Source organism: Podarcis liolepis (assembly GCF_965112155.1).
Source record: "Podarcis liolepis genome assembly, chromosome: 4".
Taxonomy (NCBI): domain Eukaryota; kingdom Metazoa; phylum Chordata; class Lepidosauria; order Squamata; family Lacertidae; genus Podarcis; species Podarcis liolepis.
In genome coordinates, this window is record NC_139558.1 from 54,743,792 (window position 1) to 54,762,127 (window position 18,336).

An 18,336-nucleotide genomic window follows, 5' to 3' on the forward strand; every position below is an offset into this window, starting at 1 on the left:
ACGGCGAGCAACATCAACCTGCCTCAGACGGGTATGACGACAACTATGACAACCACCACCAACATTTTATGTGCACAAAGGAGCCACGGTTTAAGTACCAAAAATGTAAAATTAAAAATGAATCTCAGCCCAGTCACACAGGGAAAAAGAGACGAAAGAAAAGCCTGCAGCTGTGAGTAATTCTAGATGCAGATGGTGCATCTACTTCCGCCCTGCTTTCCTCTCCTTTTTAGCAAGTCCGCCGCACGAAACAGGCTTCACCTTCCTCTCCTTTGCAAAGAGAGCGGATGACGCAAACGCCGCCTTTACAGGAACTACGTCTCCCACAATCCCAAGCGGCACAACGAGCAGCGAGTGGACCTTGGGCAGCGGGGGCGTTAGGAGGGGAAGGCCGTTCGTTAAAGGGCACAATGATAAATACATAAAACGCAGCAGGCGCGAGAGAGGTGGCTGGATGGAAGGGCAAAGAGAAGGTGAAGTGGGCGGGAGTGGGGCAGGGGCAAGGAAGGCGAGTGGAGGGCTTGGCAGGACGGATGAGTAGCTTGGGCTGCTGGTGACATCCAGGCTCCTGTTATTTCACTCGGTCCAAGGGGAAAAAGGGGGGAAATATTTTGATGCAACCTACGTTTAAAAAACAATCTATTTTATTTATTGTATATCATTTTTATTTGTTGTTAAACAAGACTATAGAACAGAAGCAGTCATACAGATGTAAACGAATTTACAAAGTCTGTCAAAAAGGAGGGGGACTAAATATATAGTTATGTATCCAATCTGAGATACAGACGTTTAAAGAATGGTTATAGTTTTAACCTTGGAATGTTATTATGAGTTATGATGATAAGAGAGAGAGCAGCTGTTACCTTTGCAAAAGGCTGGGTGGGGAAGTGGAATATATATACAGCAAATGTATTAGCCCTATTTAAAGACAATTTTGAGCTGCGGGAACAGCTTAACTAGCATTTTCTGACATGGTTGTGCATGTCTCCTTCATGCTTGAAGAATTATCTTGTATCTGCTTAAGAGTAAGACCCACTGAACTGCTGAGGCCCTGTCCACCCTCTACGTTTAAAGCACAACACTTTAAATAGTCATGGCTTCCCCCTGGGAGACAAAGTTTGCTTAGGGTGTGAGAGGTGTTGGGTGAACCCTGTTCCTCTCACAGAGCTCATTTTCTCATGGAACTCTGGGAATTGTAGCTCTGTGATGGGAATAAGAGTCTCCCAACAAATTTCAGCACCCTTAACCCTTAAGCTACAGCTCTCCCGATTCTTTGAGGTAAGACATGGCTGTTAAGGTGGTATCATATTGCTTCAAATGGTACACATGGGGCCGGAGATTGTCCTTAATAAATTTAGGAAATGGCCAGGATGGGTAATACAATGAAAACACTGTTCAATGCATTGGTATAACAAAATATATGTAAGTGCTTTAAATGATGCACCGGCTATTCATCTTAACTGATAATTATTTACATTTGATATCAGTTTTGATGGGGATTTTCGTTTTTCAACAGTCTAAAAAAGCTGGTGGGAGATTTTAGCGTGTTCAAGACATGCAGAATAATCATGCTTCTGGAAGAATGGAAGGTAACATGCTAGTAGCTTTTTGCTTTCCGATAAAGAGCATTTCATAATTGCACATGGAATAACACGTTTCCTGCTGTAATTGCATGAATGGGCTTAGGCTGCTTGAAGTGGAATTACCTGTATGTAGCTGACCTGATTACATGTTTGTTTAGTTGATTAAAATCCTGGTAAATTACCAGTTAAATTGAAATTTTGTGATACCTACAAGTAGCTAGATTGTACCTTTACAAATTACTAAACAAATGAAAATTGATTGTTTGGAGGAAAACCCATCTGTAACATTATATATACAGTGCAAGTGAGATTTGCAACAAAAAGTTGCTGTGTATCTTCGCACATCCTTGCAGAAGTGTTCCTGTTCAAGTTCCTGCCAGCAAGCTATGTTCCACTTCAAGGTACTGTAAGATGTGAAGAGCTCAAGCAGGGCCTTTTACTATGTTACTTTTTTTTTGTAGCTACTGAGCATTGTAGAAATGCATATGCATACAAAAAAAATGTGAGTTATGCTAACTCCTGACTGAGCCATTTTTTGTGGGGGTGTGCCCTTTTGGGGGGGACGGTTTAACTTCCGAAAATCTTGGGGTTCTTTTGAGCATGCTGCTTCTTCCCCTCTTGTTTCTCAGTGCTCCTGTTTTGGCTCGGTTTCTTTCATCACTCACAACTTGAGTTCATTATGAGAGAGTGATTCCTCTTACAGGAAGCAGGCTAATCAGAATAGCTTCAAAAATGTTCAAATTCCATTGCTACCGTGGAAGTTCCAAACGTGGTTATAAAATGTAATACACAAAGCACAAAGGCTTGCAAAACACTCCTATGCATATTTACTCAGACTTAAACCGTACTAAACTTAATGGAGCTTGGTGCTTAAGATTGCAGCCTGGGCTCCAAAATAAGTGCATTATTTGTATGTCTTAATTAACTTCTCTTTTCTAATGTTATCTCACAGAAAAGAGCTCAGTTCCATCTGAACTTGTTCAGATTTGCAGTTAGATGGTTTAGACAAAAGCTGCATTGAAGAGCTGTGAAGTGGCACTGTATGATGATGCTGAGAAAAATGCAATGTCGTGTCTGGATATGCTCAGCATTGGTTCCAAAGAAAGACAAACCATTTCTACATCATTTTATCTATCACCATAGACTGCTGTCAGATCTCAGACCTAAAAACATCAAAGACTCTTACAGGCTGCTTAACCTTCAGGAAGGCTGTTCACTGGATGATGTCAGAAATTCCTATCGAGACCTTGCTAAGCAGTATCACCCAGACAGTGGATCTGCTACAGCAGATTCTGCAACTTTTGTGCAAATAGAAGAAGCATATAGAGTTGTGCTTAACTACATGACCAAGAAAATGAAATCAAGTGAAAACAATGAGGAGGATGAGGAAGATAAATTCAGATCTAAGACACCACAACACAGACAGTATTTAAGTTTTGAGGGTGTAGGTTTTGGAACTCCAAGTCAGAGACAGAGACAGTATATGCAATTTAGAGTTGATCGGGCTTCTGAACAGGTCATGGAATACCGAAAGCAGAAAATGGAGCGCGAACTAGTAATGAGTGAGGCTATGTTAGCCAAAGATGTAAGGCAAAGTAAGAAGGCAAAAATCACTCAAGCGATCGAACGGTTGGTTGAAGACCTCATTCAAGAATCTATGGCAAAAGGGGACTTTGAGAACCTTAGTGGTAAAGGAAAGCCATTGCAAAAATTTTCAGACTGTCCACATATTGATCCTATGACTCACAACCTGAACCGTATTCTGATAGACAACGGATACCAACCAGAGTGGATTCTCATACAGAAAGAAATACGGGAAACAATTGAAAAACTGAGAAAGGATCTGATTGCTTCTAGGAATAAACTGGGAGAGCCAATGACACCACAAAAAGAGAAACAATGGAAGGAATCTTGTGAACAGTTTACTGAAAGCATCCAGGCACTAAACAAAAGAATTAATGATTTCAACTTGGTTGTTCCTATTCTTAGCAGGCAGATGGTACATTTTAATGCTGGCAAAGAAATTTCACGTGTACAGGAGAGCTGCAAAAGCCAGATGAAAAGGAATTCTGAAAAGGAGACAAAGAAAACAGAAAATGAAAGTAGCAGATCATCTGACATTAAAGGCAGTTTTTTTAAATGGATGAATCTTATTTTGAAATAAGATTACGCTGATAGCCATGTGGTTTAGCTACTAAATGTACACTAAGATTCATATTACTTCCAGAAGACATTACATTTTTCTCTTTACTGTCTTAACAGTGTTGTAGAAGTGTAGGAACAAATAAACACATTTATACCTGCCAGCATTGTTTTGGTTGGCATTCCTTTACTTTTGAGTATGTTGGATTAAATTTTAGAAAAATAAAATGTTAGATTACATTTGCAAATTAGGACATTTTAAAATGGAAGGGAAAACAGACAAGTTTTTGTTCTTGAAGCAAAAGGCAAAAAATGATATTCCTTCTCCACTCATTTTGTGACTTGTAAGTGAAGGCAGTTGAGAACATAATGAGTTTGCAAATTCTGTCTGATAAAACTGTTGCATATTATTTCATGGTTCCTGCTGTTGTTCTACATCGCTTGCTTGCAGCTGCAAGGTGAGAAAAAGTGAAAACTTGGCCTCAGTATTTTAAAAATGTATGTTTCTGGATTTCTTCAATGATGACAATATTGCTTTCTTTTTGTGCTTTTAGTGCAATTAATGAATATGACTAAGTTAGACCAGTTAATTTCAATGGGTTTGCTTTCAGTAAAGCTTAACTGAATACAGTACCACCCATCCTAGCCCAGGCAGGGTGGAGTTCCATTGTATTGGGTCCAGAACACTAAATGTACTAAATGTTTACATGTAGTTTGGCTAGCCTGGGTAGTAAAAGATTATTATAATAGAATCATATTTAATAGGAGCTGATGGTTATGATATCAGATCTATTTGTATGCTTTAGTAACCAGCACACCTCAAAATACGAATAAGATGTCTATGGCAGCTAGGCTTAACCAGCCTTGAGGAAAGTGTGAACAAAGGTGAATAAAAAATCAGTGCATATGACAACTGGGAAGGCAGGGCATACATCCTCCAGGGAAAACAGCCATAGCAACTAACAAAACAACCTGTTCTGCAGCTGAGTAACAATTATAAGGTTATTGTGTAAAACACTGTGTGGCAAGGCACTATGAAGGATCTTAGCAGCCTTTCCCAACCTGGTGCCCTCCAAAGTTTTGGGTTATCATTCCCATCACCCCCTGCCATTGGCTGTTACTGATGGGAGATACAGTCTAAAACAGCAGGAGGATATTGGATTGAGGAAGGCTCTGATGTTTAGATCTGAGATGGTAATAATAATAATTTATTATTTATACCCCGCCCATCTGGCTGGGTTTCCCCTGCCACTCTGGGCGACTCCCAACAGAATATTAAAAAATAAAGCATCAAACATTAAAAACTTCCCTAATCAGGGTTGCCTGTTTAGTAAACTTGTGGCTCTTCGTGTGTGTGTGTGTGTGTGTGTGTGTGTGTATGTATGTATGTCTTCATTAAATGCCTAGCCATCCCAAATGAGACTATGGCAGCAAAAAACAAATCAGCAGAGCAGTATAATTAAAAGAATAAGGTAGTAGAGGCAAAGTGTAAAAAGATCTAAGAACAAGATGCTGCTGGTCCCATCAGCCCCAGCCAGCATGGCAAAAAGGTCAAGGATAAAGGGGAGTTGGAAGTCCAAAACTGTATGGAGGGGCACAGGTTCTCCAGCCCTAGTTTAGAGGGAATAAAAAAGTATTAGCACACACACTGTCAATATCATTTGAAGTCTGCAGAAAAGAAGCAGTATCAATGGAAATGAATATGGGAAACGTGTTGTAGCTACACTCATTTTGAAGACCTCAAGAGGCCGTGTAGTCCACGTCCACCCCATATAGCTAGGAGCCTGCCCGCCTTACAGCTCCTTGCCAAGGGCGCAAGGGAGCCTAGGTAGGCCTCTGTCTTCCGCCCCCCCCCGCCAAAAAAATCTTGTGGCAGCGAGTTCCACAGTTTAACTTCGCCCTGTGCTAAGAAGCACTTTTCTTTTCTCTCCCTTATTTTCCAACGTTCAGCTTTACTGAATGACGCCGGGTTCAAAAACTACGAGGGGATAAAAAACTCCGAAGTCCACGAAGTTGCGCGCGCTGAGGCGTTGGGCGAAGCCTATACCGCGAGCTCCCTCTGCACCGCGCCCTGATCCTGGAGGCGGCGAAACCGCCCCGGCGACGGCAGCCACCTGCCCTCCTCGCCCTCGCGGGAGGAGCTCTTTTGCTAACAGCTCGCGAGGAGGAGGGAGGCGGGATCTGAGCGGGGGCGACAGCGCTCGAAAGCCTATCGCGAGTCCCCCTTGCCAACCGGCAAGCCTCGCGCGGCGTTTGGCGGCCCAATCAGAGCGCTCCCTGCCGAGCGTTGTGACGGAGGAGCTCCGGAGGTGGATTGGCTGAACTCCCCGCGACTTCTCCCCACGCCTCCGGCCGGCAGAGCAAGCCGGGTGACGGCCGCGGATGGAGCGGAGCGGGGGGTCTTCCAGGTGAGGGGGTCTCGCGCGGCGGTTGCGGCTCTTTTTCCCCACCCCTTTTTTTCTGAGGGGATAACGACACGCCTGGGCGAATATTTCCTCTCCCCTCCACACCTCCGTAATTCAAAACAAGCCCCTTGTGAAGGTGGCTCTTCGTCGGCCTGGAGAGAGACCGGCCCCGTCACGCCTTTTAGGGGCACGGCCCCTCCTTCTTTGGGGCCTCACTTCTCCGAGGGCCGCTCCCTCCCTTTTTTCGTTTCAGGAGGGACGTTATTTCCCACCCATAGGGGGTCGGGGCGGGCGTGGGGTGGGGCGGCAGGGAGCCTGGCGCTCGGCTGCTGGTCGATTGACCTTCCTTAATGTCAAGAGGAGGGAAGGGGAAAGGGAAGGAGGCCGAAAAGTTTCTTGCCTCCTTGCCACACTTTGAGGGAAGCATAAATATCTAAAGAGGGGGGTGGGGTGGGTTAAATTCATCAGGTCCAGAGTCTGAAATTACTTCACTACACCACTGAGTCTATTATCCACCAAGAACAGACGCATCTAATTATATATTTCCTTCCCACCCACCCCCCTGCAAAGCGGGGTTTGAACTCCCCTTTTACTTTCGCTCGCCAAGCTTCTTGCATGCATGGATGCATTTCTGACTTCGTCTGCTCGCACGTTTGCGTATGTGACCCCCCCTTTTTTTTTTTAGTTTAAAGTAGTTCGTGGGAATAGCTGGGGATGCGATCTCCGCTCACAGGTGTGCATCCACAGAGCTTTCAACTAAATTACAGACGCGATTACCTTGCCCATTATCTTTGAATCTCCTGAAACCGGTTCCACTTGTGGGACCATGCCCTGAGATGGTGACGAAAGCTTTTCTGTGTTCATACGAGGGGCAAAAATCATCAGCTGAATGAAGCCTTAATAGCATGTACTGGAATTTCTTTAAAACTCCCTCCACCCCTTCTCCCTTTTAAATGTTTCACCTATGGGTGGGAAATAAGAAGAGGGAATGCCAATGTTTGAAATGCAGGGATTTAAACAGCGGTGCTATGAGGATTCACTGATGGACCATGTTTTGTGTGGATGGGTTGGTTGTCAGGTTGCTGTTTGGGGCAATGTAACAAAAGCAGCAAAGAGAGCTTTGCTTATTTGCTAGATGTTGGGGGTTGACTGGGCTGAGTTCTAAAGGAAGGCAGTCACCATCAGTGCTTTTGGAATAATTTAAAGGTTCACTTCTTTAAACTTATTAAATTCGCCTTGCAAGCTTGTGTTTTTAAAGCAGCCAAAAGCGGTTGAAGTAAAAGTTAGCAGGTGTACAGCTTAACTAATGATTCACACATGCATATATATCATTAAAGCACTTCTTTATGACTTGCAATGGAATATGTGAACTATTTTTATTGAAAATGGTTCATTTATTATTATTACTATTAGTATTACTAATTTCATTTCTATACTGCTTTATATTTTTTAAAAAATCTCAAAGCAGTTTACAGAATATTAAAACATCAATAAAACAATTTGAAGAAAGTCAAATATGGAATATACAGTCAAAACAACATTTACCGTAAGCACTTCAATCCAATTGATTTCAATGAGGTTATTTTTAAAGCATCTTTATATGGCTAATTCCCACGCCCCATTTGAATTAAATGAAATTTGCAGCCCACTCCTGCAAGTTGTTTACTCAGAAAATGGGTCCCTAAAAGTTCAGTAGAAACATGCATAGGATTGTAACCTTGAAATGCATACCTTTGGCTGCACAATTCCTTTTGTTTTCAGTTTCTGATCTTCAGTGGCTGTTTTCCACCATCAGTTGATGATCTAATTGCTGAATGATTGACATGTATTGTAAGCCTGTTTTAAGTGAGTTTTTGAGAAAGGCTTACTGGATACATTGATTAGAGATGGATGGATGGTGAGAGTCATCTTCATTATGAGATGCTGACCACAAGTATATTCACATTCTACTGTTTTTAGTAAAGTGCCTGTGGAGGGAAATCTGGAGAGTTATTCCATAGAATTTGGCTATGTTGTCTAATTGGCTTTTGCTCTATAAGTATACATTTTGCTCTATAAGTCTCTGTAATTATCCTTGCCATGTTTTCAACACTCTTTTGTAGCCTAAATCAGGGTGTCTAGAGAAGGTTTTAGTGTTTCAGTTAATGGAGATTGTGGGGATGTGTTTTTCATTCTTGATAAACGCGTATAGCACCAAGGTTGGAGTGGAGGCCTCGGATAATGCATGTAGCACAAAGGTTGGAGTGGAGTGCCATATTTGCTGTGGCTTACCTCTTCGCTCCTGGTGTTTGTTATAACTTTGTTATGGACTATGAGGATCAGTCTTTGAGACTTTGCAGTTGGGTTTAATGATCTTCTGATTCTTTCTTGTACTGTAATTACAACCTCTCAAAGTGTTACAAGGCATGTGGTGTTGGGCATTATCTTCATAGAATCCTGTGTTAGCTTAAATCCCACCCCCACCCCCGTGAGAAATATTTATTGAATGGCTTGGGATAGAACAGGAGTAATTTGAATTTGAATACTGATAGGCTTGAGCTGTGGTTTTCAAAACATGAAGCTATATTACCTAAGAAAGCATGGGACTGTTCTGCCCCACCCTAGTTTGTGCTGCATTAGACAAAAATTAGTGGAAGACAGGAGTGCCTGGCGTGCTCTGGTCCATGGGGTCACGAAGAGTCGGTCATGACTGGATGACTAAACAACAACAGACAAAAATTGGGGGGTTGTGGTGGCTGATCCACAAGAAGTACTTCTTGTTTCTCAGAGGCATTTTCATTTCCTAGTTTTGCATCCTTTTAGACCAGTGAACACATTTTAGGCCTGTCATATAAACCTCTTTTATTTTTGTCTGCCTCTTTCCAGAAGCATACTTTTTCCTTTCTTTCTTTTAAGATATACATGTTGCACCACACATAATCCTATAAGAAGAGGGAATGCCATTTTTTAAAAATGGAGGGGGCTTTTTAAGTTTAAAAAGGTGTTCCTCCTTATTTTGGTTGTAGTTTGTTTTTTAAATATTAGCATGCTTAGATGGCAAGCATCAACTTTTAATAGATCGATTAAATGCCTAATTCTTATGAATAATTTACAATTGAAAAAAGAGCAGAGAAATTAAGATTGCTTGCTGAGGACTTAGCTTAGAGTACAGGTTTCCACTGCCTTTTTGATTCTGCATAACACTGAATCTCTTATATTGCAGTTCTTTGCATGTTTACTTATCAGTTAGCCCCACTATGTTCTGTGGAGCTCCCAGGTAAGTGTGCACTAAGATTTTTTTTTTTTAAGTGAAGTGTTACACTTGATATAGCTGTGGAATATAACAGTTCAGCCTTAAGTATCTCTTTATTCTCCGACTTTTATGTGTTGGGTAGTGTAATCTTATCAACTCCTAAGAAAAAGTTGCTGATATATTTTATATTTCTATCCTGCTCTTTCAAAGGAGTTCAGAGCTAGTATTAGCTGCATGAGATCTGTGAGCCAGGGAGTCCCCAGATGAAACCTCTCCTCTTCTGTGAGCTTGCAAGAAAGCCTTAAACCACTGTCTCTTAAGTTGCCCCCCCTGCCTGCCTCCAGCAATTCTGCCCAAGACATAAACATAAAACTTTATGTTCCTAAGTTTTTGCTTTTTTCTGAATTCCAAGAAATAGAAGGAACATAAATCTAACCCACAGTTCAGTTAGTTTTAAGATCCTTTTCAGCCTTATCCAGGACAAAGCATGAATGTAGCCCCGCTGATCTTATCTTTTGTAATGGCTACAACTAGACTAAATAAGTAAATAAATAATACACTGATCTTTTGGTTTCTCTCTGCCCCCTCCCTTTTTTTTAAATTAGGACTTGGAAGATTCATGAAAATCTAATGTAAATAACACAGGTAAAAGAGACATCCTGAACTTGAGAAATGGCAGGTTTCCTAGACAATTTCCGATGGCCTGAATGTGAGTGTATTGATTGGAGTGAAAGAAGAAATACAGTTGCTTCTGTGGTAGCTGGGATTCTGGTAAGTCTTAAGACAAATGCAACATGCCAACTGGTCTGTTGGAAGGGAGTACATCAGATTTGTCAGTGCCTCGCTTGATGGTAAAAAAAATCCGGTCACATTTACAGGATGTTTGCTCAGTTGCTTTGTTTGTATTGAAAGCCAGCTTGTGAGTTCTTGTGCTAAATCACAGGTGGGCATCCCATGAAACCCTCCCAGGTCCGGGAGAGCCTGCTCAGTTTGCTGATAATCAGCCATCAGCTGCATGGCAGAGAAAATATTCTTGTTCCATGTGGGAGCAACTGTCTTCTGTACACTAGAAACAGGAGGGGCTTTAACATCACCTCTAGCATTCCCAGTGTAGTCCAACAATATATGTACCCCTGATGGTGGCTGGGCAGCAGGGAGAATATGTGTGAGTGGGGATGGGCAGGGGAGGATCTGAGTGTTGGGCGTGTGGATGTTAATGGCCACATTCACCATCAGGGCTGGCCATGCCTGCCACTAGGCTGCAGTGCTGGATATTTTCCTACCGTTAAGTTCCATTCAACTGAGAGGGATTCTGAAAAAACAAGCTTGGAATTGCACTGTTTGTTGTCTATCTCTTGAACATGTGTTTTGTGTACACCCAATTTGCATGCTAGGCATACAACTGTGTCTACTTGAGAGGAGCCACAACACTTGCTATGTTGGTTAAGGCAAGGATGTTGCTGTTAGCATTCTTACCTTGCCAGAAAATGCTCTGAGTGTGGTAGGAATTGCAAAGTGGGGAGCTATTGGTTTTCTTGTCTTAAGAGCTAGCAGCAAATTCTTCCTGCCCATACAACTGGAGTACTGAGAACACAGATTTGTTAGATAAGCATATTTGCATTGATGGTTACTTTGGCTTTCTTTCAGGCACACTTTGTAAATGTTTTAGAAGAGGTGGCTGCGTTCCTGCTTAATGTTTAATTTTTTTCCTCCTCAAGTGATTTCTTCAGTCACTATGAATTCAGATAGTATAAATTATTAATCAAATCAGCTTCTCTTTTCATGTTAATCATTAGCAGAAATATTGAGCGTATAAGGGAAACACATCTCCCCAGCCTTATCTATATTCACGAACAAGCACGTTTTTTAAATAAACAAATAGGTGTTGGTTGTGCATTCGTATATTGTTTATATAGTAAAGGGAGTATGATTGTGTGCTGTTTTAATATTGTGTTTATTGTACATTGTGGTACGTGTGTTTTAGTGGAAAAGCAGTCTTAAAAGTTCAAAAAGCACTACCTTTTATTTATCTTTTACCACAGAGGGGCACTATTTTCATGAAGTTGGCTGTTGAATCTTACAGTTAGAAGCCAATACCAGAATACGATGCCTCTTAATTAGTTGGCTGGGAGGCCTTACTTACAATTTGAGTAAATATGGAATCTGTTTAGTTCTTCACTGTGGCCTCCATATTGAGCTCATCCATGGCAGGTGGATCTGGTAATATGGCTCACATGAATTCTTTAGTGGTACCTTCTAGTCTTTGTGGCTGGGACGGAAATGAGCCCCTAGCTAAAACAATGCACTTTGGAGGGTGGGGGTGGGGTGGGCTAGGAAGTTTCTGTTAATTGGAGTGGGTAGCTGGGACTCAGATGATTACAAAGCCAGTGGAGTGAAGGAGAAGAGAAGCAGCAGAGTTATGTGGCTGACCTTTCTGTAGATACTTGCCATGGTTTAATGATCATGTGTTTTACAGTTTTTTACAGGTTGGTGGATAATGATAGATGCAGCAGTAGTTTACCCTAAGCCAGAACAAATGAACCACGCATTCCATACTTGTGGAGTGTTTTCTACTCTAGCTTTTTTCATGTAAGTACATATAATGATAGGTCCATACAAAAATAGCAGTTGTTCATCTCAAGTGGCAAAGTGCACCTACAAAATAATTCCCCCATCTTTCTTTTCTCTTTTTGCTCTTGTGTTCTACTACTATTTCTCATCCTTTAAAATTGTTGAAGTGTGCATGCACAGCTTACTGTTTGTTTTGTGGACTGAGGATAAACAAGGTTTTCTTTCTAAAAACAAAGGTTTCCATGCATACATAAATATATTTCTCATCATCTTCAGAGACCCAATTTCCCCTATCCCTCCATTTCTTTTCCTACTCAATTTGTTCTCATGCTTGGTATCCACTCTACTAGAGTATAGTGACAGCTCTCTTTTACTTTTTGGCACTGTAGTACTGCTCACCAGACACTGTCATTGGTAACAGTCAAAAAGAGATTTAAGGATTGTAGTAGACTAAACAAATATGACAACTCTAGTATCTGAGAGAATATGCATATACTGGGCATTTTGGTTTTGTTATCTGATCAGGTTTAGTGGACTTGCTGCCTTTTAGTCTTTTGCACAATTCTTAAAAAAGTAACGGCTGTTTTTTATGTGTTGCAGGATAAACGCAGTATCAAATGCTCAAGTGAGAGGAGACAGCTATGGTGATGGATGTTTAGGAAGAACAGGTGAGGATTCTCCTATTTATGCAGATAAATTCACACTTCAGTCCTCATTTCAAAACTTGGCTGTGCAAGCAGCGAAGAAAACATAACAAAACTTTCTGTCCTGGCACATGTCACAAAAAGCAAGATGTTAGACTGGTGCTGGTGGTACTGTCAATGGTGCACAGATCTTTTCATGCTCACGTTAAAAAAAAGTTAGTAATCTTATGAGTTGAAGAAAGCTTCAGTGGGATGCTGAGGGATGCTGTTTCCCACTGCCCCCTTATTTCTGCGTATTATTACCCTAGCCTAGTGCTTGACTTCATGTGTTCTTGCAGGTGCTCGTGTCTGGCTCTTCATTGGCTTCATGTTGATGTTCGGCTCACTTATTGCTTCTATGTGGATCCTTTTTGGAGCATATGTTACCCACAGTAAGGATGATTTATTTTTTATCAAGGGGAAAGAAATGTACTTGTAAGTGCCTTTGTGTTAAATGAGAGAGATGTACATATCACATTATTAAATACCTTATTTTATTTTGAAATAAAATTAAATATCTTATTTTGAAATCAAATCAAGGTATAAGTAGTTATCTTCTTAAAAACAGTGGTACTTAAAAGTGCTTCACTTTGGCTGGATCATGCCTCTGCTGTTTTGACCAACATCTTCCACTTCCACTCCACTTGCTGAAGAATCCGAAATGATGTAGGACTGATCCAGCTGCTTTGTTAGCTGCTTATTTTCTGTTAGAAATTTTTAAGGGCAGAATTACTGGATGTAAAAACAATAAAATAAAAGACACAATATTAAAACAAGAAAGAGGTGGTGATAAGCACAGTCTAAATAAAAACAGCAGGTGGCAGTATATTAGAAGTATTGGTAAATGTTAAAAATAGTCTAATGGCTGAATGTCATGTCAATGATAAAGTTGGCTTCCCTGTGGATGATTTGGGGTGGATGGGGAAGGTTTGCATGAGAGATGTTCCTGGAGGTAAGTGGGGTCTAGGCTGTTAGATCTTTAAGGGAATCGGGTGAAGGTCAGGTAGAAAGGTGCTCTTGAGACTCTTAATGGGTCTGAACAGGGCCTTGATAAGAGTTAATGTGATTACTTTTCCTGTTCATGGTACTTCCTAGAAACCCGTTTTCCTAGCTTTTCCTCTTACTGCTGTGAGTCATGCAGGATCAGGTTCTATACAGAAGAGAGAGATCCTGCTGGCCTAATATTCTCACTAAACTATAGTTGACTTGGTGTACAAATACATTGTTTCATGACAAAATTACCAACACCCTCTATAGATTTTTGAAAAGTCGACACTTTGCACTCCAGGTTGTTGCTGCTTATTCTATATTGTTTTTGCTGCAGCAGTCTTAACATGGCTACAGTATGGAAATATGCACATGTCTGTAAGTCACAGAGTATAAATCGGCTTCTTACAAAGAATCAAGAGAGCTTTTTAGGGAACTGCAAGCTCCTTTGTTCCTCTTCTGCTTAACAGCCACAACTCTCAAACACTGCGAAAGAAAAATGTTCTCTGGGTTCCTTTCACCCAGAAAGGCTTCTGCCACCTGCTGGAAGGAAAACAACAGATGTATTTCCATCATTTACCCACAGACTGTTTTTTACTCTGTGGCAGTGAAAAAGGGGGAACTATTAAATTTGGGCACAGGGTCAAAGTGTGGAAGCCAGAAAAAACAACAACCCATGTGGTTTCAAGTCCTATCCTGTAGCTGTAAATGTTCAATATGCTAATGTAAATAAGCTGAATGATGGCTATTTATGGAAATGTGCATACTTAAGACACAATCCAAATATCCCCTTGTTGAGACTTTGCTCCCTCCTCAGTCTTGCAGCATTTCCAAAGTACTAAATATTCTTGTGACAAAGTGCAGTGTTTTGGGGTGACACTGGAATGTGTAGAAACCTACAGTAGGGTGGAGGATGTTTGACTTCATAGCATACTCCCATAGATCAAGTCATAATTGTTTGTAGATAGAACTAAATTATCATGATCCATCTCCCCCCCCCTTTAAAAATGCTGTTTCATAGCTAAATGAGCACAAGATAAACTTAGTAGTGACAAGTTTTGAAGACTTGTCTCAATACTTACCTATTTATTGCATTTTTATTTTATAGATATTAATGTCTACCCAGGCTTAGCAGTGTTTTTTCAGAATGCTTTGATATTTTTCAGGTAAGTAACTAATGCCTCCAAAGTCTAATAGTTATAACGATACAGATGTTTTCAGTTTGCACATTTACTCAGAAATGGCTGTGTGAGGGTTCATTGTGGTGTTCTAAATCTCTGTGAAAAATGTTACTAGAAGCCAAGTAATGTTCATTAATCATAATACAGTGGTGCCTCGCAAGACGAAAAGAATCCGTTCTGTGATTCTCTTCGTCTAGCGGTTTTTTTGTCTTGCGAAGCAAGCCCATTGATGGATTAGCGCTATTAGCGGCTTTTAGCGGCTTATCTGCTGATCGGATCAGCTGATAAGCGGCTTAGCGCTATTAGCGGCTTTTAGCTGCTTTTAGCGGCTTATCTGCTGATCGGATCAGCTGATAAGCGGCTTAGCGGCTTAGAAAAAGGGGGGAGGGGGAAAAAACCAGCAGGAACTCGCAAGACATTGTCGTCTTGTGAAGCAAGCCCATAGGAGATTCGTTTTGCGAAGCACCTCCAAAACGGAAAACTTTCGTCTAGCGAGTTTTCCGTCTTGCGAGGCATTCGTCTTGCGGGGCACCACTGTACACAAGTGACAGAGATAGGGCATACTCACAGCTCCACCAGTATAGTAGTGCCCGTTATCATGCCATCTGCCTCTAGAATTTTGGTGATTTTGCCATATCATCATTGGAAAGAATGTCTTTCTTACAGATCTAAACTTTTGTTTTCATAGCACCCTTATCTACAAATTTGGAAGAACTGAAGAACTGTGGGCTTAAGAGTACTTTTTTCTTCATCTTGCTTAGCGAGCCTTGTATGTAAATATAATTTACATTTCTGTTTTATATTTTGCCAAATAGATGTTGCATTACACCTTTTGTATGTTTACTTATTTTTGGAAAGTGAACTGATTAAAATATTCTGCTCAAAGTTAGCTATCTATTCATAGAATGGATAGTAATGTGAATATGTACATACTATGACTATCTGTAAAATATAAAAGTGAATGTTAAACTTCCATTGCACTTGGCAGGTTTTTTCTGCTCTGACATGTGAATAATGTTTTAGGATAAAGGCTCATAGCTTGTTCAAGATCATATACTGTTCTTAAGCACAAATGAGCTGTAGTAGCTTCTTGAAGAGTTGAGATTTTGATTCGGTGATCAGAAAGTGAAGTTAAAGAATATTAATCTGAATGGCATCTCCAAATAGCCATTGATGCATGACCCCCGGTAGACAAATACGTTATTTGGAAGTGTAGTATACTCTGGCATCATATGCTGAAACTTCATCTAGCGCTAACTTCCCAATTACTAGGAATGTTTTACGCTATACTACAAAATGTGTACTGAACAAAGGAGGCATGAAGTATGTATAGAAATTCTATTTAGCAAAAAAACTCATGTAAAAAACCAAAAGATCTCAAGCATTTATTTGGTAGTGCAGCATGCCTTAAAATGGAATGGGCCAATCTTTTCTCAGTGAATGCACTGTGAAAACTATTTAAGACTGACGTATTAATGTGTTTGACAAGCTGTAGGAGAATTCTAGGTTTGAACTTTTAAGGTGTGTTGTCATAAACCCTCCATCAAAATGTCTTGTCAGACATTGCCAATTTTACCATGAGACAGACTGATATTTCACATGCTTGTGCAATCAATATTCAGAACAAAGGAGCGATCCCAAGGTCAAAGCATCACAGGACTGCTTGTTTTGTTGCTTACTATACAAGGAAAAAAGGGACACGGGTGGCACTGTGGTCTAAACCACTGAGCCTAGGGCTTGCTGATCAGAAGGTCAGCGGTTCGAATCCCTGTGACGGGGTGAGCTCCCGTTGTTCGGTCCCTGCTTCTGCCCACCTAGCAGTTCAAAAGCACACTGTGCTAGTAGATAAATAGGTACCGCTCCAGCGGGAAGGTGTTTCCGTGCGCTACTCTGGTTCCCCAGAAGCAGCTTAGTCATGCTGGCCACATGACCCGGAAGCTGTACGCTGGCTCCCTCGGCCAATAAAGCGAGATCAGCACCGCAACCCCAGAGTCATCCGCAAATGGAGCCTAACCGTCATGGGTACCTTTACCTTTATACAAGGAAAAAGCATATTTAAACATGATTCACTAGATTTTTCTCTACCCTTTTGTCCAGAATCTAATCAGCTTCTTTGATGAGATTATCATCTATTTTCCATGTTTTTCTGAACTTTATTGTAGCAAATTACAATATGTATGTTAAGGTACTGTGATGTTAACTGGAACTACCCGTATTTTATTTCACCAATGCCAAATTGTGTACTGAGAAGCATATCAAACTGCATCATTTGCAAAATGTAACAAGGACTCCATGTTAAAAATATTTTTGCAAGACAGGGTCTAGGGGCATGAAGAAGAATCAGATGAGGTAAAGGTACTCTACATTCTGATTTTTGGAGATCCTGCAAAATGACCCTTTCCAAACATTCTTCACTTTCAGACTTTTGGACTTTTCTCCCCACCTAGGAAATACAGCTGTGTTTGTTTATTTTCTGAAACCATTTTCATTTGTCTTCAGAGCCCTTTTCAGGACAGACTATGAAGCAAATACTATGCTAAGAGTTGTCCTGTTACGACATTAGACTATCTTGCCTGTTTATTGTAAATACATTAAAATCCAATAAAGATTGGTAATGTATTTTGTTTTACAAATGCTAAAACTGCTCAGTATTCTGTCTACAGTGTAATATTCTCTCTTTCACACAAACACATAGTTCTATCTGTTGTATAATGACTCTCTGCTCAGGCTGGATAAATTGCTTTTAATTGAACTCCGAGTTGAACTTCAGTGTCAGTGAAGCGACCCAAGTCAGATCAGGGCCATTGCAGAGCCTCGCATTGCTCTATTTCTATAGGCATATGAGCTTTAGAAGATGTGAGGCTGCCCAGCATGGCATAGGGAAGAGTTGGGGGTTTTTGTTGTTAAAACACAGCAGTGTTGCTTCCCCAAAGCTTGAGTGGCTAGACTTTAAAGTTGATTGAATACATAACATTTTAACACTAATTGGTAAAAAAAAAACCTGCCAGTGTCCTTTGATAACAGCATATATGTCCAAATTAGTCTTCTGAAATTAATTAACCTGATGTCCTTGCTACTGTTCACTAATTTTGGTCTCAGCTTAGGATTCACAATTCAAGTAGGTATTTTATTCTATAAGTGCAACATCCCCCCTCCCAATCTCTGAAGTATTTGCATTAAAGTGATTGAACATCAGTAGCATACTGCCCCAGCAGTCTCCAAAAAGAAGGTAGCTGCAACTATTCTTTTTTTAAAAAAATAATTTTTTATTAAGTTTTCCATTTAACAATCCAATCATATCGCATTAATTATTCCAAATTATACCAATACATATAATAAAGTCCAAATATTTTGCCAAATTATATATTTTTGTTGGGGGTTCCCATGCTTCGAGTTCAGTAACTATTCTTCTTGAATTAATTTTTACAAAAGATTGAAAACCACAAGAAATCAGTCAGGATTACACAGTAATGTTTACACTACTTGAAATGGACAGGAACTTGTTTGTAGGCTATGGCTGCTTCCTTCTCAGAAAGAATGCATTGGCACAAA

General features: G+C 40.6%; 2 protein-coding genes across 3 annotated transcripts; both read left to right on the plus strand.

Moving 5' to 3' along the window:
- The first annotated feature begins 392 nt into the window (after positions 1–392).
- On the plus strand, positions 393–3,889 carry DNAJC28 (DnaJ heat shock protein family (Hsp40) member C28). Its single transcript, XM_083500235.1, has 3 exons — positions 393–473; positions 1,517–1,589; positions 2,536–3,889. Exon 3 carries the CDS (start codon positions 2,626–2,628, stop codon positions 3,745–3,747), a length of 1,122 nt encoding a protein of 373 aa, XP_083356361.1. The 5' UTR covers positions 393–473; positions 1,517–1,589; positions 2,536–2,625; the 3' UTR covers positions 3,748–3,889.
- On the plus strand, positions 417–17,425 carry TMEM50B (transmembrane protein 50B). Of its 2 annotated transcripts, XM_083500262.1 has the most exons (8): positions 417–473; positions 1,517–1,589; positions 9,968–10,133; positions 11,839–11,951; positions 12,534–12,601; positions 12,916–13,008; positions 14,712–14,769; positions 15,473–17,425. In XM_083500262.1, the coding sequence occupies exons 3-8, from the start codon at positions 10,035–10,037 to the stop codon at positions 15,516–15,518; spliced, it is 477 nt and encodes a 158-aa protein (XP_083356388.1). In that variant the 5' UTR covers positions 417–473; positions 1,517–1,589; positions 9,968–10,034; the 3' UTR covers positions 15,519–17,425. The 2 variants fall into 2 exon arrangements, with proteins under 2 accessions (XP_083356388.1, XP_083356387.1); XM_083500261.1 differs by lacking the exons at positions 417–473; positions 1,517–1,589 and adding an exon at positions 5,976–6,133.
- Positions 17,426–18,336: the final 911 nt, after the last annotated feature.

Bases quoted from the DNA above. Each gene is read 5' to 3' on its own strand.
- DNAJC28 (XM_083500235.1), top strand. From the start codon at position 2,626: ATGATGATGCTGAGAAAAATGCAATGTCGTGTCTGGATATGCTCAGCA.
- TMEM50B (XM_083500262.1), top strand. From the start codon at position 10,035: ATGGCAGGTTTCCTAGACAATTTCCGATGGCCTGAATGTGAGTGTATT. The intron at 11,952-12,533 runs GTAAGTACATAT...TATGTGTTGCAG, and splicing joins TCTACTCTAGCTTTTTTCAT to GATAAACGCAGTATCAAATG. The intron at 14,770-15,472 runs GTAAGTAACTAA...TTGTTTTCATAG, and splicing joins AATGCTTTGATATTTTTCAG to CACCCTTATCTACAAATTTG.